Genomic DNA, 25,847 nt, shown 5'->3' with positions numbered 1-25,847 from the left:
GCTTTTATTCTTATACAGAATATAACTAATACTGACACCTACCCAACAATATGGAACAGATATGTCCAGTACAGAAAAAGCAAGATAAATTCAACACATCAATCATTACCCCATCAGTCTACACTGTATTGTCAGTAAAGTGATCGAAAGTGTTGTCAACACTTGTAACAAGCAGCATTTGCTTTGCAATAGCTCGCACACTGTTCAGTTTGAGTTCAGCCAGGGCCACTCATGTACTGATAGCATTACAGCATTGATTTAAACATAGACAAAAGGAGCTGAGTTCTAGAGGGGAGATGAAATTGACTATCTTTGACATCAAGGTCACATTTAATCCATTGTTGCATCAAAGAGCCCTGACAAAACTGGAGTTGATGGGTATCAGGGGAAAACTCACTCAGCACTTGGTACTTACAAAGGTGGTTGTGTGTTGGATGTCAGTCATCTCAGCTCTAAGACAATCTTACAGGACTTCCTCAGGGTAGTGTCGCAGGCCCAACCATCATCAGTTGCTTCATCATTGATTTTCTCTCCCTCATAAGGTCAGATGTAAAGATTCTCACTGATGATTACACAATGTTCAGGATAATTTGTGACTTTTAGATATTGAAGCAGCCCATGACGAAATGCAACAAGACCAAGACAACATCCAGATGATGGGTGGAAACCTATAAGTAACACTCATGACATACAAATGCCAGGAAATCACCATTTCCAGTAAGAGACAATCTAGCCACTGCCCCTTGATATTCAATGGAATTACCTTTGCTGTATCCCTGACCTTCAACATCCTGGGGGCTACCGTTGACCAGAGACTGAACTGGATTAACCATATAAAGCATGTCAATGGTGCAGCTCTCAGCTATCTTTTTGGTTACTTCCCCAAAAAAACTCAATCATGTTTGTGAGACACAGTTTCTCATACACAAAGCCATGCTGACTATCCCTAATCAGCTCCTGAGATGCTGCTTGGCCTGCTGTGTTCATCCAGCCTCACATTTTATTATCTTGGAATATCCAGCATCTGCAGTTCCCATTATCTCTATCCCTAATCAGTCTTTGTTTCTCCAAATTAGCAAGTTTGGCACGGTGGCTCAGTGGTTAGCACTGCTGCCTCACAGCACCAGGGACCCAGGGGTTCGATTCCGCCCTCGCGTGACTGTCTGTGTGGAGTTTGCACATTCTCCCCTTGTCTGTGTGAGTTTGCTCCCACAGTCCAAAGATGTACAGGTTAGTTGAATTGGCTGTGCTAAATTGCCCATAGAGTTCGGAAATGTGTAGTTGAGGTGGGTTACAGGGGGATGGGTCTGGGTGGGATGCTCTGAGGCTTGGTGTGAACTTGTTGGGCTGAAGGGCTTGTTTTCACACTGTTGGGATTCTGTGATGATCACATGCATGTAAATCCTATCTCTCAGAATTCCCTCCAACAACTTACCCAACGCTGATGTCAGACTCACCAGTCTATAGTCCCAAGCTTTTCCCTCCAGCCTTTCTTAAATAAAGGCAAGACATTAGCCATCCTACAGTCCACAGCACCTCACCTGTGGCGATAGATGATACAAATTTCACTGCTGGGGCCCCACAGTTTCTTCCCAAGCTTTCCATAACATCCTGGGATACATTTGATCAGGTCCTGAAGATTTAGCCACCTTTATGTTTTTTAAGACCTACAGCACCTACTGTTCTATAAAGTGGACTATTTTTAAGATATCAATATTTATTTCCCCAAGTTCCCTCGTCTCCATGTCTTTCTCCACAATAAATACTGATGCAAACTATTTGTTCTGTATCTCTCCCACTTGTTGTGGTTCTACACATAGATGTCCCTGTTGATCTTTAAGGGACCCCACTCTATCCCAGTTGATTTTTTGCCCTTAATGTACATGTAGAATCACTTTAGATTATCCTTAAACTTATCTACCAAAGCTTTCCCATATCCCCTTTATTCCCTCCTGATTTCCCTCTTAAAAATATCCCTGCACTTCTTATACTCTTCAAGAGAGCCACTTGATCCCAGTTGTCTATACCTGATATATGCCTCCTGCTTAATCTTGACCTGAGCATCAGTATCTTTATTCATCTGTTGTTCCCTACTTCTACCAGTTTTACCCTTCGCTCTATGAGGAACATACTGCATCCGAACTCTCAGTATCTCACTTTTGAATGCTTACCAGTTGTCCTTTTAGTTGTGAACAGTCAACTCCAATCAACCTTTGAGAGTTCCTTCAAAATTAGCCTTATTCCAATTAAGAACTTTAACTTTTATACAAGGCCTATTCTTTCCCATAACTAGTTAAACACTAGTAGAATTATATCATTGGCTCCAAAGTTCTCCTCCATTAACACTTCAGTGACTTGCCTTGCCTTATTTCACAAAAGGAGGTGGAACACTTCATTATGCCTCACATCTTCCAAATGTACTGAGGGTATACATACTTGTGATGCAATTCTCAAGAAGTTGCAATGACACAATTTCCTCAAATGCATCTCTGGATGGGTAACAAATGTTGGAATGGTCACCAACAGTCACACAGAACTAATGACTTCCCTGCAGAATGGAGGAAGATGTGACCTTTCATTGCAGGACACACTGTTCACACACATACCATCACTAAGGGTGGACTGTTGGCTGGAGTGTCCTTGGCCACAGCTAAGCAGTGTCTTTTTTTGTTTATCTGGTAATTGTAGCTGTTATTCTATAATGACAGGCCACCACACCCATTGTGGAAAATGCATTATAAAAATAGAAATTGCTGGAAAAGCTTAGCAGGTCTGCCAGCATCTGTGGAGAAGAATCAGAGTTAATGTTTTGGGTCAAGAGACCCTCCCTCAGAAGGCAGAAAATGCATTATGTCTTTACAAAATGTAAACAAAAACACTTATTGACATTATGATAGCAAATACTACCACTGTGCACCCTTTAGTAACTGAGGCAGTCAAGAACACTTCATGTAATTTTTCGTAAATTGTCTAGGGGGAGTTTGAGGTAGACTCCTTGGCTATATGACACTGAGAACAGTGCTGTCCAACATCATCACGTAGGAACCCATTATGACCTAAATGAGACTCTGCATTTGTGCAGAGGCAGCTGTTGGTCATGTGGATGTGCATCACAGTGGAAGCCTCTGGAGGGGAAGATGTGATCCCTCATGAGCAAACAAAAGGAATACGTTAAAACTTTGTCCTTTTTTTTAATTACCCGGGAACTTGAGGAGCCTATAGCTGCCCATCACCTTCTCCATTTGAATTCTTGCATTTATCCTCATGAGTAAAAAACAAAAATCTGTGACATTTCTCTGCATCTCTGCATTAATATTTCAATTCTGCGCTATTAACTGAACAGTTTGTATCTCTTAGTTTAAAAATGCCTTTCCATTTAGTGTCTAAATGCTCTTTAAAGATGTTGCTTCATAGCTTTCTGCAATTAATTAATCTGCCTAACTTATTAACAAGCCACATTGATGTAGGTAGGAAATGTAACTCTTACATCATGGCTGAGGCAGCATCCTGGGCAGATTAGATGCAAATTAGAAATTTCGCCAATCAAGCTGTTGACTGGAAATTCTTCATGTAAACACTGTGCGACTGAAATGGAAAGTGTTCCATTCACATCCCAGCACAATGAGGTCATTTGAGAGGCTTAAATAAAATAACAGCAAGTGGAAAATTAATTATTTTACATAAAAGCCATTGTGGGGTGCCTTTTCATATAGATCAGCATGCATTGACCAGACTGCCCCATTGCTTGTGTTCACATTGCTTCTATTTAGGTTAGGTCACATGAAGTGACTTCTCCTATTGACATAAGTTGTAGGCTGATGCCTCTCTTAAGAGGAAATAAATTGTTATCGGCAGCATTGGGCTGCTGTTTCCGCTCAACCAATCCTTCCAGTCTGCTGCAGGTACTGTCAATTGTCAAAGCTCTCTTTCGTTCCCTTCAGCCAGATGTAGTAAATTGATTAAAAAGGGATAGGAGGCAGAATACAAGAGAGAACTATTTCCTTATTCATCACAGGTTACCCTCGTCAAGGGAGAAAAGTCTTGGATTTGGTGTCAGTAATAATGAAAATCTCTGCACTTACTCAGACAAAACAGGACAAGCTCCTTTGGAATATTTTAACTTGAAAACTAAATTAAAAAAAAAACAAGCTATCTTCTTCTCCTCCCAATCTGCAAGTCCAGAAGAATATGTGAAAGGGTTAGATGCAACAACATGGGAAGTGGCTCATATGAAAAATAAACATCAGGTCACACTAGTTGTGCCAAGTACCGAGTTTCAGTGCTGCATACTCTGTATGATTCATATCTGGCTACCAGTTTTAAGTTCCTGTTGCATATTGATCTCAGTCAGAACATAAGAACTGAAGGAATTAGGTAAAATGTAGTCCATACTGACCCACAAGCCTGCTCACAATTCAACAAGGATATGGCTGAGTATCTCCATATACTTTAATCCTCACAACTGTTGAACCTTTGAGAGTTCAAAAATCTGCCTTTTTTAATATTTATGAGATGTGGGTTTCACCAGTTTGGCCAGCATTTATTGCCCATCCCTAATTTGCCCAGAAGGCAGTTAAGAGCCAGCCACATTGCTGTGGGTCGGGGGTCATGTGTAAGCCAGACCAGGTAAGGATGACAGATTTCCTTCCCTAAAGTATATTAGTGAACGAGGTAGGTTTTTTTTTCAACAATCAGCAATGGTTGCATACTCATTGTTAAGTCCTTATTTACAAATTGTTATTGAATTCAAATTCCAGCATCTGCCACAGTGGGATTGGAACTCAGGTCCTCAGAACATTACCTGGGTGTCTGGATTAATAGTTGAGTGACAGTACCACTATGCCACTGCCGACACCAAATTTCCAGTTTATTTCCAACTTTGAACATATTCAGTGGCTCAGCAACTACCACCCCCCTCACCCGCCACCATAACTCTTTGTGATTTAGGAAGGAAATATCTTCTCAGCATGCACCCTATAAAGCCCCCTCAGAATGGTACATATTTCAATAAGATCACCTCTCATTCTTCTAAACTTCAATTAATATAAACCCAACCTGCTCAACAATTCCCCGTATGGGCAACACCTTCTTTCAAGTGTCACATCTGACTCAGGTAGCATGCTGGAAGTCGAGACTCAGTATTCCTTAAGTTGACACAAAAGTTTAAAACGAAGCTATTAAAGTTTGAAACATCCCCAATTTACTTGTTTGATAGACTCAGGTTAACAGAAAACATAGGCGAAAGAAGCCCTTCAACCCATCAAGTCTGCACCAATGTGTGTGAAACACCTGAACATCAACCTAATCCCATTGTATTCTAATTGTCCCTTCAGCAATTGGCGTAAGGGTGGAAATTAACCATACCTCACGACTTCAATCTCTGGGCACTAGGTGAGGCTGATCTGCTTTGAATATGATGTTCCCCTGTGATTAAATACCTTGCCAAAGCTTTCTGCAGGAATACTTACTTGAACTTTGGCAAACTGTTGCTGTCCTTAGAATTTTCCTCAGCATGAGGCAAGAGAAAGAAAGCACATTGCCAGGTAATAATTTCCTCATTAAGCCGTCACATGACATATTGCTGTTTTTCCTAACCAAACACAGTTAACATTCAGCTATTTTCATTTTATTCCAGACAACTATATCACACAGCAGGACTAACATATGGTAATGGGAGCGTAGTGTAGACTTACATCCACAGAATGATATAAGGGCTGGAAATGAACCATAATGATTTTATCTTCATCATTTAATGATTTTATCTTCATCATTTATGAATTCACTCTATGCTACAATCCATGTTGTAACCCTGGTGTGAGAAGTGGCCGACATGCAGACAAAATTTGCTGTCAGATGTCATGTGTTAAAGCTTCAACATCTACTTTAGGCTACAAATAATTGGCAAATATCAAACAATTATGTAATTTCTTTGAGGTGTGATGAAAAACATTATCTTGCTTGATTTCTTATGTCGTACTTCAATTCATCGCAAGTTTAAACTTATCAAAACAAACCCTTGTCGAACTTTTTTTTATGGCTGTCCTCACTCCTCTCAACACCTTCCCCACCCACCTCCATCTTGGACTACTATAACTCCGCACTGAACACAACAAATGTTTCCCGATATTTCGGCCTCACAGTAAAAGAGCATATTAAGCATTTCACTAGGCTGCTGATGATCAAGGATGTTGTGAAGCTCTCCAGGATGTTTCCACAGCTGTGTTAACATCAGTTTATCTGGCCATTCTGTGCCAGTAGTAAATTCAGTTATTGATTTTTACACTCTAATTTTCTTCTCCTCTCCAGTGGTCCTGTCTCATGATTAGAAAAGGTTCTGTAGTCAGCCACAGCCCTCTGGTACAAGATCAAAATTGAGCTGAATCACCAAACACTTCTTCACTTTTTACTTCACCCTCTAAACAATTGGAGAAGAAGACTCCCTATTTTTTGTTTGAAAATTACAGTTATAGATCTAAAGAACCATGCCCGTTGAAACTCCTAGATCTGGTACCAATTCACCCAATTTTGCCAACAGTGCTGTATAGCCGGGAAATGACCATTCTCCCACCTTGGAATGCAGTGGTGTCGGGATGTGGACAAATTCACAATCTTAACTTTCTACCACCAGCAATTAACTGCTATTTTCTGTCAGCATGCACATCACTTAAACATTTTAGCATTATGGGGACAGGTCACACTGATGGCAGCCTTACCTTTGCAGAAGAATGACACTTGGTGTTGAACAATAACATAGAACATATGACATAACAAAGTGTAGAGCTGGATGAACACAGCTGGCCAACGAGCATCTTAGGAGCATGAAAGCTGATCTTTTGGGCCTAGACCCTTCATCAGAAATTGGGGAGGGGAAGGGGGTTCTGAAATAAGTAGGAAGAGAGGAGGAGGAATATCAAAGATGGATGGAGGAGAAGATAGGTGGAGAGGAGATAGATAAGCCAAATAAGCGGGGATGGAAATTCGGGAGAGATGCAGTGCGAGAGAGATCCCCTGAGGCTTGTCCAGAGGGAAGAAATGTCAGCTTTCCTGCTCCTAAGATGCTGCTTGGCCTGCTGTGTTCATCCGGCTCTACACCTTGTTATCTCAGATTATCTGGCATCTGCAGCTCCTACTATCTCTGATACAATTTTAAACCCACTGTGAAGCCTCTTGTAAGGATGCCTACCCTGCAAGAAGTTACCCTCCTCCCTCCAGAAAAAATCTCAGGGGATCTCTCTCCCACTGCAACTCTCTTGTAATTCACCCCCGCCTCTTTGACTTATCTATCTCCTCTCCACCTATCTTCTCCTCTATCCATCTTTGATCCGCCTTCCCCTCCCTCCCTATTTATTTCAGAACTCCCTTCCCTTCCCCCATTTCTGATGAAGGGTTCTGGCCCGAAACATCAACTTTCCTGCTCCTAAGATGCTGCACTGCCCTGGGTTCATCCAGTTCTACACTTTGTTATCTCAGAATCTGCAGTTCCTATTATCACTAATATAGAACATATGACTGTTTCAGTTGCCTGTTAAATGCCTCACCTGATTTTCATCTACATTTATTTCAATTGGAAATAAGACATGGATCGGTATTTCAGAGGTGGCCCAGCCAACCTCACTCAATAGTGACTGAAACCCCTGAATGCTACAAGGTAAAAGTTTCCACAAACTCCAAAATTGCAAATGAGTTCTGGATTGTGCCATTACTTATTTACGTGCTGCTGCTCGGTGAGATGTTCCAAAAACATGGGGCCAATTTCCACGTGCGTGCAGACTACCAAGCTACCATCCAGTGTGCCCAATTAGTTATGCTGATTGTCCAGCACAGAGTGTTAAATGTGCAGACATTTCCAAAACACTTCAAGGGTAAATAAGATGTTCCTACTGACTGGAAGTTGAGAACAGAGAATAGGATTTCAAAGTAAAGGAAAAGTTCCTTAGGTCTGAAATGAGAAGACTAATTTTTAATCAGAGGGTTCTGATTGTTTGGAAACAGTTGTGGAAGCTTAGTTGTTGATTAAGTTTAAAGTAATGGATGACAGATTTGTAAATGTCAATGACAAAAAGGGATACGGGGATAATGTAGGAAAAAGATATTGAAGTAGGTGAACAGTTATGACTGTGCTGAATGGTGAAACCGGCTGAATGGCCTTTTGTTTTCCTTGGTTATATGATATGGGCGTCACTGGCTCGCCCATTATTTATTGCCCACCATTATTAATTGTCCATAGGGCAGTTAAGCGTGAACCCCATTTAGACATGTAGGCCAAACCAAAGAAAGACGGCAGATTTTCTTTCCAAGAGGACACCAGTGAACCAGGTGAGTATTTTTAAAAATGAATTGACAGTTGGCAGCCCCCCCAAGCCATAACTGTGTTAGCTTTTTTTAAGTATAGATTTTTATTGAATTCATGTTTCACCATCTCTCATGATTGTGAATCAACATTAACTTGAGGATCAAAAACAAAGTTGCTGGAAAAGCTCAGCAGATCTGGCAGCATCTGTGAAGGACTATTCCAGAGATGTTGCCACTATACCAGCCCACCTCTCCTGCTCATTTGCTCATTGTGCTATTGAAAATAGTAGAAATGAAACTTATATTTTCAGTCCCACAGCAAACTGTACCAGTATGGGTTTACTTAATCTGTAATGCTCCTATGAGGGGGAAATCAACATTGGAAGGTTGCCCCTACAAAAGTTGGCCTTTTGTATTAAGTTCTATTTGCCTGCTCCTGTCAGATTTGCTGGTGTCAGTCAGTGTGGTTGTCTCTCTTGTGCAGGCTTCTTGGCCTAACACTGTCACTGTTTAACAACACTGAGGCAAATTATGTATGACTGAGACTTCACATTAGCTGATCCCATGGGGATCCTTCATCCCTAACACTGTAAGTGTCTGCACAAAGAAATGGCTTAGTTATGAAGGAGACAAATGAATGAAACTCTTTGTGCTGACTGAATTTTGGAGGTAGATGTCTGTGCTTGAAGATGCATGTTTTATCGTTCAGCTTTGAATATACAGGTTTCTCACTTTTGGCTAACCAAACAATGATTGTGAACATAATTCCAGTGGCTGGTGTGTTAACGACAATTAATGACACACTAATGAATGCAAAGTATGTTTCTGACCAAGAAGGACAAGAAGCTCCATCCACCTGAAAAGCTCTGGGAACATAACAGCAAAGATTTGACTCACTGTTGGGAAACTGATTTCCTGCCTGTTGCCAAAATCAAGTTTATTCTTGCAACAAGCATCTGTGTGAGCACTTAAAATGGCAGGGCATAATAGGCTATAGACCAAGTCTGGTAAATGTGATTAGGGTAGTTTGGTTGTTTGTTGGTTGGTGGAGACATGGTGGGCTGAAGGGCCTGATTCCATGCTGTATAACTCTATGACCTCATGACTCGAAATGAAACGAAATGGTGACAGAGGCTACAATCTGAAATCGGACTCATTGTTGAGTTCAGAAGGCTGTAAAGTGTCCAGTTAAAAGATAAGGTACCATTCCTCAATGTTGGGTTGATTTTCATTGAAACGCTTCAGAACCTCAAAGCTGGAAATTGCCAGTAAGTAGGAGAATTAAAATAACTGTCTGCTGAAAGCTCAGAGTCATACTTGTGGACTGAACAAAGATGTTCTGAAAAGCACTCACCCAATCTGCATTTGCTGTCCCCAGTGCAGAGGACCCCACTCTGCATGAGCTACAAGTGCAGTATCCTGAAGTGAATTAAGTACAAGCAAATTGCTGTTTCACCTAGTTGAAGTGTTTGGGGCCTTTGAATACTGAGAAAGAAGGAGGATAAAATGGAAGTTGTTGATTCCCTTGTGTTTGCCTGAGTATCAACTGTGGTCATCGCTGACTATTCACAGAATCTTTCTCCCATGGCTTCCAACTGATTGAACAAGTAAGCTCAGGAACACATTTCAAATTTGACTTGGATGAGGCAAATTTTTAATGCTTTGCATAAACTTAAGATGAGCTCCCAATTAAACTTATATACAAATAAATCCCATGAAATGTTTTGCAGTTGTAGAATCCTCTGAGAGTTTTAGTATTTGCATTTGGGGCTTATGGTCCAAATCAAGCAGAATCAGTATGTTAATACCAAGTATAATATGACACAATAAAAGAAACAAAAATGCTTTTCTTTGCCGCATTAATTCCACAAAGATAAATGCAGATGAGCAAAGTCGTACAGCCCATTTAGCACATTTTCTTATGTAGAACACAATTTAACAATCCTTATAGTATCTCAGAGTAGTTCGATGATTTACCATGGGCTGAACCTTCATTATGCTTCTTGTTGGCCAAACATAAGTAATTGTGATCAATGGGGTTTTAGTTGAACAACTGCCACAGATACGATGAAACTTGGAAAAGAAGGAGATAAGTAATTGTTTCGCTCGGCACCTCTTAACAATAGGGCTGCGTTTTACCAGAATTGGCTAAGTGCCAATTTTGTCAAGTTTCACAGAGGCTTTGTCTCTTGCTAGTTTTCTCATGCTATCTTTCCCAGCTTATCTGATTATTTGCACACCATGTGGAATGGCATATGTATGTCTACCCACTTGACATACTCATCTAACTGGCCACACACAGAACTATGATGGACTTCCCAGCAATTTCTGGCATAATCTTTAAAGACCAGCCATGTACCCAGTCAAGCACTAGTAGTCCATAGCTGCCCTGCTGTCAATTGCCCCCAACATGTCAAGCAGACAGAAATTGGCACCACGCTTTACCAGTGGAGATTCAGAGCTCCTGGTGGATGTCGAATGCATGCAGTCACTGCCAGGGGAGCACAGCCTGAGATTTTGGTGACTGGTATCTAGGTTCACATCCAGAAGAGCAAATGGTGAGTCAGAGCTGTTAGGTTACTGCTCTGGCTTTTACGTAGGGAATTGTCACCATCTGGCTCCTCTCCAGCAGGTGGGAGGATGGGAAATTAACTATAAGTTTAAGTGAAAAGATGTAATAATGAAATGTTAATGCATGCAAATAGATCTCTTGCCACCCATTAGTGAGAATCCGGTTTGACTTTGTTGGAAAATGGGACTTCTCGGTCTTGATGTCAGAAATCTCTTTCCTGCTGATATCTCATGAGTCTCCCACTTTTTTATGTTTTCCCATGCTATACAGTGGATGGGAAGATTCCACTCTAAATGGCCCTCGACTTCATGTATTTGATCTCTTTCATGGTTTTGTCACTTTGTACAGACTGTGTGCAAACCTTTGGTGTCCACATCATAGATGCCAGTCTTCACTCCATGTGATATTAGGAAAGTGCTCGAGGCACTGGGTTCTAAATGGCTGTACACCCTGACAGCGTTCAGGCCATACATGTGTCATTCAGGCAGCATTAAGGGCAGCACAGTGGCACAGTGGTTAGCACTGTTGCCTCAGTGTCGGGGACCTGGGTTCAATTCCAGCCTCGGGTGACTGTCTATGTGGAGTTTGCATATTCTCCCCAAGTCTGTGTGGGTTCCCTGTGGGTGCTCTGGTTTTCTCCCACTGTCCAAAGATGTGCGGTCTATGTGGATTGGCCATGCTAACTTGCCCATAGCGTTTAGAGGGCTGTAACTTAGGTGGGTTACAGGGGGATGGGTCTAGGTGGGACGGTCTGAGATTCGGTGTGGACTTGTTGGGCCGACGGGCCTGCTTCCACACTGTAGGGATTCTGTCTAATAGTACTGAACATTTGTGCCGCTACCCTAGTCAAGCTGTTCCAGTAAAGCTACAACGCTAGCATTTACCCGATCATATATAACATTGCTCAGGTGTGACCCATGCAGGCATTTCTGCTATAACGTGTGTTTCATTAACATGAATTGTCTGTAACACAAGTGATGAATAGTGTACGCTGTTTGGATAACGCAAACTTTCTGCTGTACAGGCACAGTGAATTTCTACAGCGATTTCTGTATGACGCAATTTTCTACGGTGATTTTCTATAGTGTAATTTTCTATTGCATGAGGTCACACAAGAATGCAACTGTTGCGTGATCGGAGAAATACCTGTACACAAGAACCAGGACAAATTCAATGTAGATAACAAGGTGTAGAACTGGATGAACACAGCGGGCCAAGCAGCATCATAGGAGCAGGGAGGCTGATGTTTCGGGCCTAGGCCTTTGAAGGGTCTAGGCCCTAAATGTCAGCCTTCCTGCTCCTCTGATGCTGCCTGGCCTGCTGTGTTCATCCAGCTCTACACCTTGTTATCTCAGATTCTCCAGCATCTGCAGTTCCTATTATCTCTGATACAAATTCATCGTGGTCAGTTACTGCATCATTATGTAGATCATCAATAAAGTGATGGAACGCGTCATCAACAGTGCTATCAAACAGGACCTGGTCAGCAATACCCTGTTCAATGATGCCCAGCTTGCGTTCTGCCAGGGCCACTCAGCTTCTGATCTCAGTACGCCATTAGTTTAAACACGGATAAAAGAGCTGAATTCCAGAGGTGAGGAGAGACTAAAAGCCCTTGGCGTTAAAGTTGCATTTAGCTCACTGTAGCATCAAGGAACCCTAACAAAACTGGAATCAATGGGAATCAGCCTGAAAGCAATCCATTGATTGGAATCAGACCTGGTACTAAAGAAGATGGCTGTCATTGTTGGACGTCAGTCAATTCAGTTTCAAGCCATCTCTGTAGATTGCCCTAGGCCCAACCATTTTCAACTACTTCTCCCTGACACTAAGTCAGAAGTGGGGATGTTTGCTGATGATTGCACAGTGATCTGCGCTATTGATGACTCCTCAAATACTGAAGCAGACCATTCCCAAATGCAGGAAGATCTGGACGTTGTCCAGGCTTGGGCTGAGAAGTGACAAGTAACATTTATACCACACAAGTGCCAGGTAATGACAATTTCCAATACGAGAGAAACTAACAATGGCTCTTTAACATTCAATGGCATCACCATCACTAAATACCCATTATCTACATCCTCGGGGTTACCATAGGACAGAAACTGAACTAGACTCACCATATAAACACAGTGGCTACAAGAGCAGGTCAGAAGCTAAGAATCTTGCAGTGTGCAATTCACCTCTGGATTCCCCAGATTCTGTCTATTAATAACAAGGCATAAGCCAGGAATACTCCCCACTTGCCTGCATAGTGCAACTGCAGCTTAACGCCATCCAGGATAAAGCAGCCAGCTTTATCAGCAGCCACCAGCATCCACCACTGACAGTAAGGTGTACCAACTATAAGATACACTACAGAAATTTACTAAGGTTCCTTTGACGGCACTTTTCAAACCCACAACCACTACCATTCAAATGGACAAAAACAACAGATACCTGGAAACACCATTAGCTACAAATTGTCTTCTGAGCCAATTACTATCCTGTCTTGGAGATGTTTTGGTGTTCATTCACTGTCACTGGTTCAAAATCCTGAGACTTCCTTCCAGACAATACTGTGGGTCTACCTATAGACTATAACAGTTCAAGAGGACAGCTCACCATCATTATGTCAAGAGCACCTCGGGATGGGCAATAAATGCTGGCCCAGACAATGACGCCCACATTTTGTGAGTGAATGAATTTTTAAAAAACTGCACAAAATGAATTACCACGCAATTTTTTATTTGTGGCTAAAACGTCATCATGATGCATGATTTTTCTTCCAGTTCCCCCAGAAAACTAATCGTTTCCCAAAGACATTTTTAGGAAGGGTAACTCCTTTAAATAAATCTGTCCAGTTAACCTTGCAGATAATACTCGATAAACATTTACCTGTCCACGGATAGTGCAGAATCCCTGATCCAAGCACAAATTTATTATCCATTATCTATTTGTTACAGTGCAATGTTTTAAGCATTAATTCACTGTCAGATGTTATCCAGAGACAGTGTAATCAATTTTGTGTAAAATATTGGTTTTTGTTTTAAAGTGTATTGAAATGGTTTTCTGTAGATTGAAGTGGAGAATTCATTATTAATTGGCAGTGGTGAAAAGATTTTGTTACTATCTGCAGTGTACAGAAATCCTTAAGTTAACCATAATCCAATTCAAACAAATTGTTTTGGTGAGTAAGTTTTAACATTATCTCCTGGTGAAGTGAAGACATATCCTGTTGATCTGCTCTAATTGATTTCCTTCATGCTTAACTTACAGAAGTGAAAGCCATGAAAAACGTAAACCCCTTACCCGAAATAGTAGGAGCTGCAGATGCGGGAGAATCTGAGATAATAAGGTGTAGAGCTGGATGAACACAGCAGGCCAAGCAGCATCAGAGGAGCAGAAAGGCTGACGTTTCAGGCCTAGACCCATCTTCAGAAATAGGGGAGGGGAAGGAGGTTCTGAAATAAATAGGGAGAGAGGTGGAGGCGGATAGAATATGGATAGCGGAGAAGATAGGTGGAGAGGAGGCAGGCAGGTCAAAGAGGTGGGGATGGAGCGAGTAAAGGTGAGTGTAGGTGGGGGGTTAGGGTGGAGATAGGTCAGTCCAGGGAGGAAGGACGGACAGGGCAACGGGGTGGCTTGAGCTTGGTAGGTAGGAGAAGGGGGTGGGGCTTGAGGTGGGAGGAGGGGATAGGTGGAAGGAAGGACAGGTTAGGGAGGCATGGATGAGCTGGACTGACGTTGGGATACGGTAGGGGGAGGAGAGTTTCCACAATGTAGAGAGTCTAATCTAATCTAATTTTATCTTGAAAAAAAACTTGTGAAGTCCACATTGATACCATTGGGCTGCAGGGTTCCCAAGCGGAATATGAGTTGCTGTTCCTGCAACCTTCAGTTGGCATCATTGTGACACTGCAGGATGCCCAGGATGGACATGTTGTCTGAGGAATGGGAGGGGGAGTTGAAATGGTTAATGACTGGGAAGTGCAGTTGCTTAGTGTGAACCCAGCGTGCAGAATACCTACACTTGGTTTGCACTAAACAACTTCACCTCCCAGTCGCGAACCATTTCAACTCCCCCTCCCATTCCTCAGACAACATGTCCATCCTGGCCCTCATGCAGTGCCACAATGATGGTACCCAAAGGTTGCAGGAACAGCAACTCATATTCCGCTTGGGAAGCCTGCAGCCCAATGGTATTAATGTGGACATCGCAAGCTTCAAAATCTCCCCTCCCCCTACCGCATCCCAACATCAGCCCAGCTCATCCCCGCCTCCCTAGCCTGTCCTTCCTCCCACCTATCCCCTCCTCCCACCTCAAGCCCCATCCCCATCTCCTACCTACTAACATCATCCCACCTCCTGGACCTGTCCGTCCTCCCTGGACTGACCTATCTTCTCCCTAACTCCCCACCTATACTCACTTTTACTGGCTCCATCCCCACCTCTTTGACCTGTCTGTCTCCTCGCCACCTATCTTCTCCTCTATCCATCTCCTATTCGCCACCCCCTCTCTCCCTATTTATTTCAGAACCTCCTTCCCCTCCTCTATCTCTGAAGATGGGTCTAGGCCCGAAACATCAGCCTTCCTGCTCCTCTGATGCGGCTTGGACTGCTGTGTTCATCCAGTTCTACACCTTGTTACCCCAAACCAGAAACCTTCACTGAAATGTAAAAGAACAAAGGAAAGAAGGTGACCCATTGTGAAATGAGAAATGGAGAAATAAATGAAAAGCCTGAGTATGAGAAACTGTGCCGAGCAAAGTTCATCTCTGAACTTTTAGACATTTTATAACATTCCAATGTGCACTATTTTTACAAATGGCTCTAAGTTTGGTTAAAATGGGAATGAGGGCCGGAAGTATTTAGAAATGAACTTAGACTGGTGCGTTCACTGCGTGTTCTCAGTATACCTGTGTTCACTATTCACAAGCCATTCAGTTTGTACCATTTGTTGATGCTAACCTGGCAAGTGTGTCCCAATGCAATTCAATAACCTCAAATGGAAACAAGTAGTGGGAAACTGATACATGCTTGTCAAGAATTCACTGGTGCATATTATATCAAAACTGCCCGAGGGTGACACTCGAAAAAAGAATTGCCTTTTGTATCAAGTGCAGGTTGTTGTTATTCTTTATTGGCTGACGCCTTTTGGAAGTAGGATAAGAACTGGACGGTGGTGTGGTGTATGTGGATGAGCACAATTTTCATATTGATATGATCATACAGATTTGTTTTTTAAATTTATTGAGCCCCTAAATTCTGGAATTATCTTTCAAATCCTCACTGCCATTCTAACTCTCTCACCTCCTGTACGACATTCTGTAAGATAAACCTATTTCACCGAGTGTAGGGTAATCCTTTTATTCTTTATTCATTTAGGGGCAATGTATCACTGACAATGCCAGCATGTGTTTTTCTTTCCTGTCCTCAACTGTCCTTGAACTGAATGGCTTGCTGGGCTAATTCAGATGGTTATTACTGGTCAAACTATATTACTATCACTTTGGAGTCAATAGGAAGTAACGATGACTGATTTATTTCCCTAAAGGACATTGGTGAATGTGATGGGTATTGTTGAATTGGTATTTTCTTGGTGGCATGTCTAAGATTATCCTTACCATCCAGATTAATCTCATAACATCTGCTATCTCCTTATGTGCTTGGTGTCTAATTTTGAATGATTATGTTGCCGTGAAACACCATAGAAGGTTAATTTACATTAAGGCGCTGTAAGATATAATTGCTGTTGCTGGTTTTAAACTAATTACCCTTGTATCTTTTTCTTACAGTTCCTCCAAGCTTCCTAAAGCGTCCTTCCAACCTCTATGCTTATGAGAGTATGGACATTGAGTTTGAATGTGCAGTTAGTGGGAAGCCAGTCCCTACTGTGAGATGGATAAAGAATGGAGAAGTGGTGATTCCCAGTGATTACTTCCAGATTGTGGTAAGTAATATTATTCAGGGGCATTGTTGTGATTTATGGAGAAACTAACACAGCTGAAACTCAATTTGAGCTGTTCCATTGGACTTGCTTCAATATAAAATAACCAGAACAACATTGGCTTTGATTACTGATTCTAAACAAAACTGCTTGCTTATGTACAGTGGCTAAAAGCAGAAGACAATACAAAGGTTTTCTTGAGGGTTGACAGAGGAGCAATGAGCTATTAGAGATCAAAATGGAGGAAGGCACATTTGAGATTGTAAATGAATGCTTTGCAGTGATGTTTACCAAGGAAATAGACTTAATAGGGTTGTTGAGGTATGGGCTGACATAAATAAAGCTAAGAAAAGAGAAGGTACTTGTAAAGCTGGCACTGGTTAACTCACCACATCCATATGGATTGCATTAAAGGTTGCTGGCAGAATGGAAGGTAGAAATCATGGACATTCTTATGGTTACATTCTTCCATTAGATACACGGGTGGGTTCGGAAACTGGAAAATTGTAAGTGTTCCACATTGCTTCAAAAAAGAAGATAAACCTGCCAATAACAGGCATAAGCATAGCAAAAAAAATTCCAAACCTCTCAGTATTGAAGATATATACTGGACTCAAAACATTAACTCTATTTCTCTCCCCATAGATGATGCCAGACCTGCTGAGCTTCTCCAAGCTTTATCTGTATTTGTGCCAATGACAGGTCAGTCAGTTTAGTATCAATGTGGGGAAAGCTTTTAGAAATAATAATTTAGTAGATTGCTAAAAGTCACTTAGACAACATTGAACAATAAAAGATCTGCATGGACTTGGATTTCCATGGAGATTTTTAAAGAGGTAACCAAGAGAATGGATGATGTGCAGTTGATATTGTGTGTATTGACTTTGAAAAGGCTTTGATTAATTAGACCCCAGTTATAGAATTGTTAACAAGACTGAAATTAATAGGACAAAGGGGCAAGAACAGAATGGGTAGAAAATTTGCTAAGGGATAACAAAGAGTTGATGTCAGTCATTACCTCTTAATTTCTATTTCCATGCATGTGCGGAATGTTGTGCTGAACCACATCGAGGTAATGTGTCGATGCACAACATCAGTAAAAATAAAAAGAAATACAGTTTGCCTTCATCTTGACATTGCTGCTAAAAGGTTACCCAGTAAGTAACTTTCATAAGCCTACAAGCAAAATATCTGTTCTCAGCACAAACACAGTTAAACTTAGCTGTATTCACATTTATTAATTAGTGCTTCAGTTAATATTGAAGCGTTTTGATGATGTGAACACTTCCAAAAAAACTCAGTCTGTATAAAAAAAAGAGATTGCATTTGAACAACACATTGCATTTCACCACCTCAGCACATACTAAGGTGCTTGAGAGGGTGGCAATGAGCTGTCTTCTTTGAATTGCTGTAGTTTGCACACTCGCACATAAGGAAAGAGATACTGAAGGGTTTCTGGTGCCTGTAAAAATATACCCTGTTAACAGTGGTCTCGGAAAAGTAGCGAAGATGATTTTAAAGTCCTAATTGTGGCACTTGCTCTTTAAATTGGCAGCTTGCTGGGACCTCTTCATACAACAGCATAGCTAGAGATAGAAGGAAGCAGTCCTGATTGCCAGGGCAGAAATGCGAAGTGAGACAGGACTCAGCAAAGCTCTGATTTATTTCTCAGTAGGACAATAGAAACACTGGCATCCAGCCAAAATTTCATTCTTAACAATGAGCAGGAGAGATCAACAGTGATGTTAATAGCTTGGACACAATCCAAGTTTGATTCCCATTTGATAAACTGTTTACTCAGCTGTAAAGGACATTAGATCGCATCCTAATTCACTTTTCTTAACTGTGATTTCTTGTTTTGCATTTTCATCCGTGTAGCTTGAAATAATCTTCATCAGATTGACATATTTCTTTAATTTTAAAAAGAACTTCGAAAGCACAGATAAAAGAATACATAGTTCATGATAGATTCTAAATTAGGATTAATGTTGATGGTTTGATTTCCCCCATAAGGCTTTGCTTTGTAACATCTTTGTTCTGTGCAATGTTCTACCCCACATTATAGCTTCTTTTTTATTCAATCATGGGATCTGGCAATCGCTGGCTAAACCAACATTTATTGTCCACCCTGATTTGCCCACAAGTGGAGGTGAACTGCCTTTATGCATCATTGCAGCCTTCAATGTGGAGGTACTCTTAGGGCTTTTAAGGAGGGAGTGGCTGCAATTCGATCTGGAAGTAGCCCCTATGTCTTTCAACTCACAATCTACAGGCCGGACCTAAATTTCTGCTGCTTGGGTACAAATTTTACCACGCAGCTTAAATTTAAGCTCAATTTCATCAGCTAGAGGGTGATTATTCTGTCAAATTCATTGCAGCGGAAGGCTGTGGAAGACAAGTCATTGAGTGTATTTAAGACAGAAATGGATAGGTTCTTGATTAGTAAGGGGTCAAGGTTACGGGGAGAAAGTAGGAGAATGGGGTTGAGAAAGAGATCAGTCATGATCGAATGATGGACCAGCCTCGATGTGGGTTGAATGGCCTAATTTTGTTGCTATATCTTATGGTCTTAATTAATTAATACAAAATACCTGCAAATTAAAGTGATTCTCAAGCCCCTCCTCAATCGTCATAAAAAACCCATGTGATGTCCCTTGTGAGGCTCTACTGAGTTTCAAACAACATTATAGATTAACAAAGGAGTCATAGAGTTGGACAGCACAGAAACAGACCCTTCAGTACAACTTGTCTGTGCTGACCTGTTGTCCTAAATTAATCTAGATCCATTGGCCAGCATTTAGCCCAATCTTTCTAAACCCTTCCTATTCATGTACCCATCCAGATGCATTTTAATTGTTGTAATTGTACCACCCTCCACCACTTCCTCTGGCAGCTCATTCCATACACGCACCACTCTCTGCGTGAAAAACTTGCTCCTGAACTGGGTGATACTGATAAACCTGACAAATGATGAGGAAAAACATGTTTCTCACAGGAATTGTTATGATCTGGAGTGCACTGCCTCAGAGTAGGCCGGAAGCAGGTTCAATCATGGGTTTCAAAAGGAAACTGAATAATTTTCTAAAGGAAAGTAGAAATTGGAGGACTGTGGGGAAAGTGAGACTCACTGGGCTGCTCTTGCAGAACCTGGCATGGAAGTCATGGGCCAAATGGCCTCTTCTTTTGTTGTAATCATTCCACGATTCATTGGTTATGTTTTTACATGGCAGATTTGCAGGCAGGTGTATTCACAAAACTCCTCAGGTCGTCTTCCCACCTGTCCTCCAGGTGCACCCACAACCTGTCCACAGTTCTGCAGTGAGACAGACAAGGCTTTGTTTGACCTGGCCCTGCCCCAGTTCAGTGCCAAAGTGGCCAATTAATGATCACTAAAGACTGATTCCCATCTAGGACTCCATTCTTGGACTGATAGACAATAGACAATAGGCAATTGGTGCAGGAGTAGGCCATCTGGCCCTTTGAGCCAGCACCATCATTCATTATGATCATGGCTGATCATCCACAATCAGTATCCTGTTCCTGCCTTATCCCCATAACCCTTGATTCCACTATCTTTAACAGCTTTATCCATTTCTTTCTTGAAAGTATCCAGAGAGTTGGCCTCCACTGCCTTCTGGGGCAGAGCATTCCATATATCCACCACTCTCTGGGTGAAGAAGTTTTTCCTCAACTCTGTTCTAAATGGCCTACTCCCTATTTTTAAACTGTGTCCACTGGTTCTGGACTCACCCATCAGCGGAAACATGCTTTCTGCCTCCAGAATGTCCAATCCCTTAATAATTTTATACGTCTCAATCAGATCCCCTCTCATCCTTCTAATCTCAAGTATATACAAGCCCAGTTGCTCCAATCTTTCAACATAAGATAGTCCCGCCCATTCTGGGAATTGACCTCGTGAACCTATGCTGCACTCCCTCAATAGCAAGAATGTCCTTCCTCAAATTTGGAGACCAAAACTGCACACAATACTCCAGGTGCGGTCTCACCAGGGCCCTGTACAGCTGCAGAAGGACCTCTTTGCTCCTATACTCAATTCCTCTTGTTATGGCCAGCATGCCATTAGCTTTCTTCACTGCCTGCTGTATCTGCATGCTTGCTTTCATTGACTGATGTACAAAAACACCTAGATCTCGTTGTACTTCCCCTTTACCTAACTTTACTCCATTTAGATAGTAATCTGATTAGATTAGATTTCCTACAGTGTGGAAATAGGCTCTTCGGCCCAACAAGTCCACACCGCCCCTTGAAGCATCCCACCCAGACCCATTCCTCTATAACCCACACACCCCTGAACACTATGGGCAATTTAGCAAGGCCTATCCACCTAGACTGCACATCTTTGGATTGTTGGAGGAAACCGGAGCACCCGGAGGAAACCCATGCAGACAGGGGGAGAACGTGCAAACTCCACACAGATAGTCACCCAAGGCTGGAATGGAACCTGGGTCCCTGGTGCTGTGAGGCTGCAGTGCTAACCACTGAGCCACCGTGCCACCCCGCCCCATCGTGCCTTCCTGTTCTTGCCACGAAACTGGATAACCACACATTTATCCATATTAAACTGCATCTGCCATGCATCCGTCCACTCACCTAGCCTGTCCAAGTCACCCTGTATTCTCATAACATCCTCCTCACATTTCACACTGCCACCCAGCTTTGTGTCATCAGCAAATTTGCTAATATTACTTTTAATGCCTTTATCTATATCATTAATGCATATTGTAAACGGCTCCGGTCCCAGCACTGAACCTTGTGGTACCCCACTGGTCACTGCCTGCCATTACAAAACGGACCCGCTTATCACTACTCTTTGCTTTCTGTCAGCCAGCCAATTTTCAATCCAAGCCAGTATTTTGTCCCCAATACTGTGTGCCCTCATTTTGCTCACCAATCTCCTGTGTGGGACTTTATCAAAGGCTTTCTGAAAGTCCAGGTACACTACATCCACTGGATTTCCCTTGTCCATCTTCATAGTTACATCCTCAAAAAATTCCAGAAGATTAGTCAAGCACGATTTCCCCTTCGATGGGAGGAACACAGCAGAAAGTGTGTTGATATCCAGGAATTGAGCCTGCTCAGGCCTTGGGTAGGAAGGAATCAATTATCTCCCTTCAACATCAGGACACTCTATCCCCAGCACCCCCCAAACAAGGTCTGGCCTCTGAGGTTGCCATCCACCACCTCTGTGCCAGATTGCCCATCCCATCCCCAACCTTCCCAACAGGCCTCACTTCCTTCCTCAATCTGCAACCCACCACATTTACTTAGTCCCAGACACCAGGACTTTAGTGATCCTTATCCTGCCCACTGCAATATCCAGTGCTGTTTGGTCTAGAGGGCCTCTGGTCAATCAGTTTAACCAGTAGCTCTTGGAAATTGGAAAATGTCCAATGTGGTGGGTGGAAGTGCCACCAAGGGTCACCCAGCAACAGTGGAAATCTCTTCTATGCTAATTTAGAGGTGGCAGGCTAAGAAACCCCACCATCCAAAACACCTGAATCCTTCAGCTCAAAGTTGTTACAATTGAGTGGTTCATGCATTTCAGACAGCATTCAGAGCCCAGAAGTTTAAAAAAAAGCAGTAAAATGTGCGAATGATGCATTCTGGCCTGACTTGACTTGAAGATTTCAAAATGGACGTCGAATGTACATATCCATTTCCAAGTAAACATGAAGGAAAAGCCACATGGTCTTACCAGACCATAGGGCTGCTGTCTTGTTAGAGAGAAATGACTGATGATTGTTTAACCTGACGTTCACCACACCTCAGACAAAGGAAGAGAAAGAGAAGGAGAGTTCTTCATGGTAACCTCAGCTGGTGTGATTGTGTTTTATCTCCTGGTTTCTCCTGCTGAGAGAGTGTTTGCCGAGTGATCTTGAACTGGCATTCCAGGTGAGTCTGAAGAAAGAAGTAGACTCATTTAATAGCTTTTACCAGTCAGATTTTGCTAGAAATGAGAATTTTTACCCTTCATCCCCATTCCCCAGTCCTTGCCATCACATCAACCTTTCTTAGATTTCCATGGTGGGATTTAAACCCAACTTCAGTGTATGTTGAGAGTAACAACCACACTATTATATCCACGTGAAAAAAAATACTAGAAAACAGTGAGAGAAAGAAACAGACAGTACGGTCTTTCAGGTGTGACAAATAATTGTCCCAGGGGTCCCGTGAGGAAATTGCGATTCTAAAATTTACAGAGTTGATAGTGCTAAGTTTCACCTCCAGTCATTGATGGCTAGAGTCAAATTCAGCTGAAGCATAAAAATTGGCGTACTGCTGTATCTATTTGTCATTACCTTGTTCATTCCTCGAACACTTCAATTTATGAGCTCACAAGCTTACAGTTATACCCTGATCTACCATTGTCCATCCCTATCTTGGAAGGATCCTCAAACAAGGCTTTGTAGTTATAACCCAGAAATCTCAAAGGGGCAGCTACTTTACTGGGAGTTTATTGTAGGGCCCCAAAGAGTCAGTGGGAAATAGAGAATCAAATATGTCGACCATTCACGGAGCTATGTAATAATGATAATCAGGCTATTATATAAGGGAATTTCAACTTCCCCAACAAAAATTGGGATAGTCATAGTGCTAAAGGTTTAGAGGGGGCAGATTTCTTGAAAGGTATCCGGGGGATCTTTTTGGGTGAATATGTGCACAGTCGGGATTTAGTTCTGGGGAAAGAAACAAGCATTCAATGCGACAGTGGGAGAACATATTAGTGATAGCGACCATAACATGGTACAGATCAAATTTGTTCAAGAAAAGGAAAATGATGACCTGCGGCTTTGGATTGGGAAAAGGCAGATTTTATTAAAATGAAGCAGAGTAGACTGGGAACAGCTTCTTGCAGATTATAGCGGAACAATAGAAGACATTCAAAAAACAGCTGGGGAGGATACAGCATTCCCAGCATGTATCCTTTAGAGGGAAATGTAGGAGCAATAAGGTCAGAAAAACCTGGACGTCTAGGGTTTTTAGCAAGATGAAACAGAGCAATTCTGCTCTGGCCTAGGGGAAAACAAGAAGTACGGGAGTTAGAAGAGCAAAAAGGGGGCATGAGAAAAGGCTTAGAAGTAGGTCCTTTCTATAAATACTTAAAATAGAAGACGTTATCTATGAAAAGAGTAGGGCATATCAGGGCCCATTAGGGACCAAAGCTATAGGATATTTGAAGGTTTTTGAATGAACGTTTCTCTTCGGCTTTCACTGTGGAAAAAAAGAGTATAGGTACGGAATTCAGGAAAAGGGACTGTGAGGAACTTTCACAGTTTGATATAAGAAATAGGAAGCTATGTTGGGCTTAAAAACAAAAAAAATCCCCTAGCCCAGATGAACTGCATCGGAGGCTGCTCTGGGAGGAGAGGCAGGACATTGCAGGAGCTCTGACGCAAATTTTTAATTCCTGCCTGGCCACAGAGGAAGTACCAGAGGGCTGGCAGACAGCTAATGTGGTTCCATTTTTTAGGAGAGGTGATAAAGATGGACCAGGAAATTACAGGCTGCTGAGCCTGACATCAGTGGTAGGGAAACTATTGGAGGAAATCCTGAAAGATCAAATTAATAGCCATTTGAAAAAGTATAGATTAATTAGGGATAGTCAGCATGGCTCTGTTGGAGGGACATCATGCCTAACAAATTTGTCAGAATTATTTGAAAATGTTACCAAGTGTGTGGTTGAGAGAAGTTCAGTTGTGATAGTTTATGCAGATTTTTACAAAGCCTTTGATAAGGTCCCACATGGGAGATTCATTGTGAAGGTTAAAGCATTTGGAATTTAGAAAAACTTGGAGAAATAAATCGGAAACTGGTTTAGTAATAAGACACAGTAGTGGTAGAAGGCTGTTCAAGTGACTGGAGGCTGGTGTCCAATGGTGCATCATAAAGATCAGTCCTGGGACCCTTATTGTTTGTTATTTACATAAATGATTAAAATGTGGGGGAAATGTTAAGCACATTTGCAGATGACCCAGGGACTGGTAGAATGGTTATATCAACGAAGATGGTAGTAGGCTACAGGAAGCTGTAGAAAGGTTGGTCAGATGGGCAGACCAATAGAAGATGGTACTTAACCCTGATAAGTGTGAGGTGGTGCAATTTAGAATGAAGAAGCAAGATGAGGGAGGAATGAATGGCAGGACACTGGGTAGCTTACAGGAACAGAGAGATTTTAGGATAATTATTAACAGATCACTGAGGTCGACAGAACACAGGAATAGGATAGTTAAGAAGGCATATGGGACACTTGTTTTCATAGGTCGTGGCATAGAGTGTAAGAGCAAGGATGTAATGTTAGAGTTGTACAGATTGTGGATTAGATCACAGATGGAGTATTGTGTGCAGATCTGGCCACCTCACTACAGGAAGGATGTGATAGCATGAGAAGGGTTACAGAGGAGGTTCACCAGGATGTTGCCTCAGTGGAGAAATTGAGCTCGAAGGAGACACTAGATAGGCTTGGATTGTTTTCTCTAGAGCAGCAAAGACTGAGGAGAGACATGATTGAGATGTATAAGGTTATGAGGGGTGTGAACAAGGTAATGGAGATTAGTCGTTTGGCTTAGTCAGTCATGAGAGGGCATAGTTTTAGGTTAAGGGGCAGGAAATTCAAAGGGGATTTGGAAAAAAACATTTTCACTCAGAGGATATTGGGAATCTGGAATGTAGTCCCTGAGAAGTTAGAGGAGGCCGGAAACCTTACAATCTTTAAAAAATATTTGAATGAGCACTTGAAATATCATAACGTTCAAGGATATGAGACAAGTACAGGAAATTGGGATTAGTGTGCCTTTAGTGTTCCAAACGTCAGTGCAAGCCCAATGAGCCGAAGGGCCTTTTCCGTGCTGTATGTATCTATGAATCTATCTTGATGATGTCTCACACTAGCCTAGAACTTTCCTTCCTCCAATTCTGGCCTCTTGTGCCTAACCCTCTTGCTTACCACCACCAGTGATGGAAGTTCCTACAGGTAATAATACACATGTTCTTCAAGTCCTTCCACCTTTCTATTGTCCTTTCCAATTAAGGACT

The 25,847-nt window shown here is 42.0% G+C and overlaps 1 protein-coding gene across 1 annotated transcript in view; it reads left to right on the top strand.

The window, feature by feature from the left end:
* dcc (DCC netrin 1 receptor) overlaps positions 1-25,847 on the top strand; it is a 931,407-nt gene that overhangs the window by 430,447 nt on the left and 475,113 nt on the right. Inside the window, exon 6 of the mRNA XM_059643861.1 lies at positions 16,642-16,796. Within this exon, the coding sequence (XP_059499844.1) occupies positions 16,642-16,796 (155 nt within the window). The remainder of the gene's footprint in view (positions 1-16,641; positions 16,797-25,847) is intronic.

Source organism: Stegostoma tigrinum, chromosome 1 (genome assembly GCF_030684315.1).
Source record: "Stegostoma tigrinum isolate sSteTig4 chromosome 1, sSteTig4.hap1, whole genome shotgun sequence".
Classification (NCBI taxonomy): Eukaryota; Metazoa; Chordata; class Chondrichthyes; order Orectolobiformes; family Stegostomatidae; genus Stegostoma; species Stegostoma tigrinum.
Note: the sequence above shows the minus strand (reverse complement) of the source record. Positions and strands in the feature narration are given on the sequence as shown.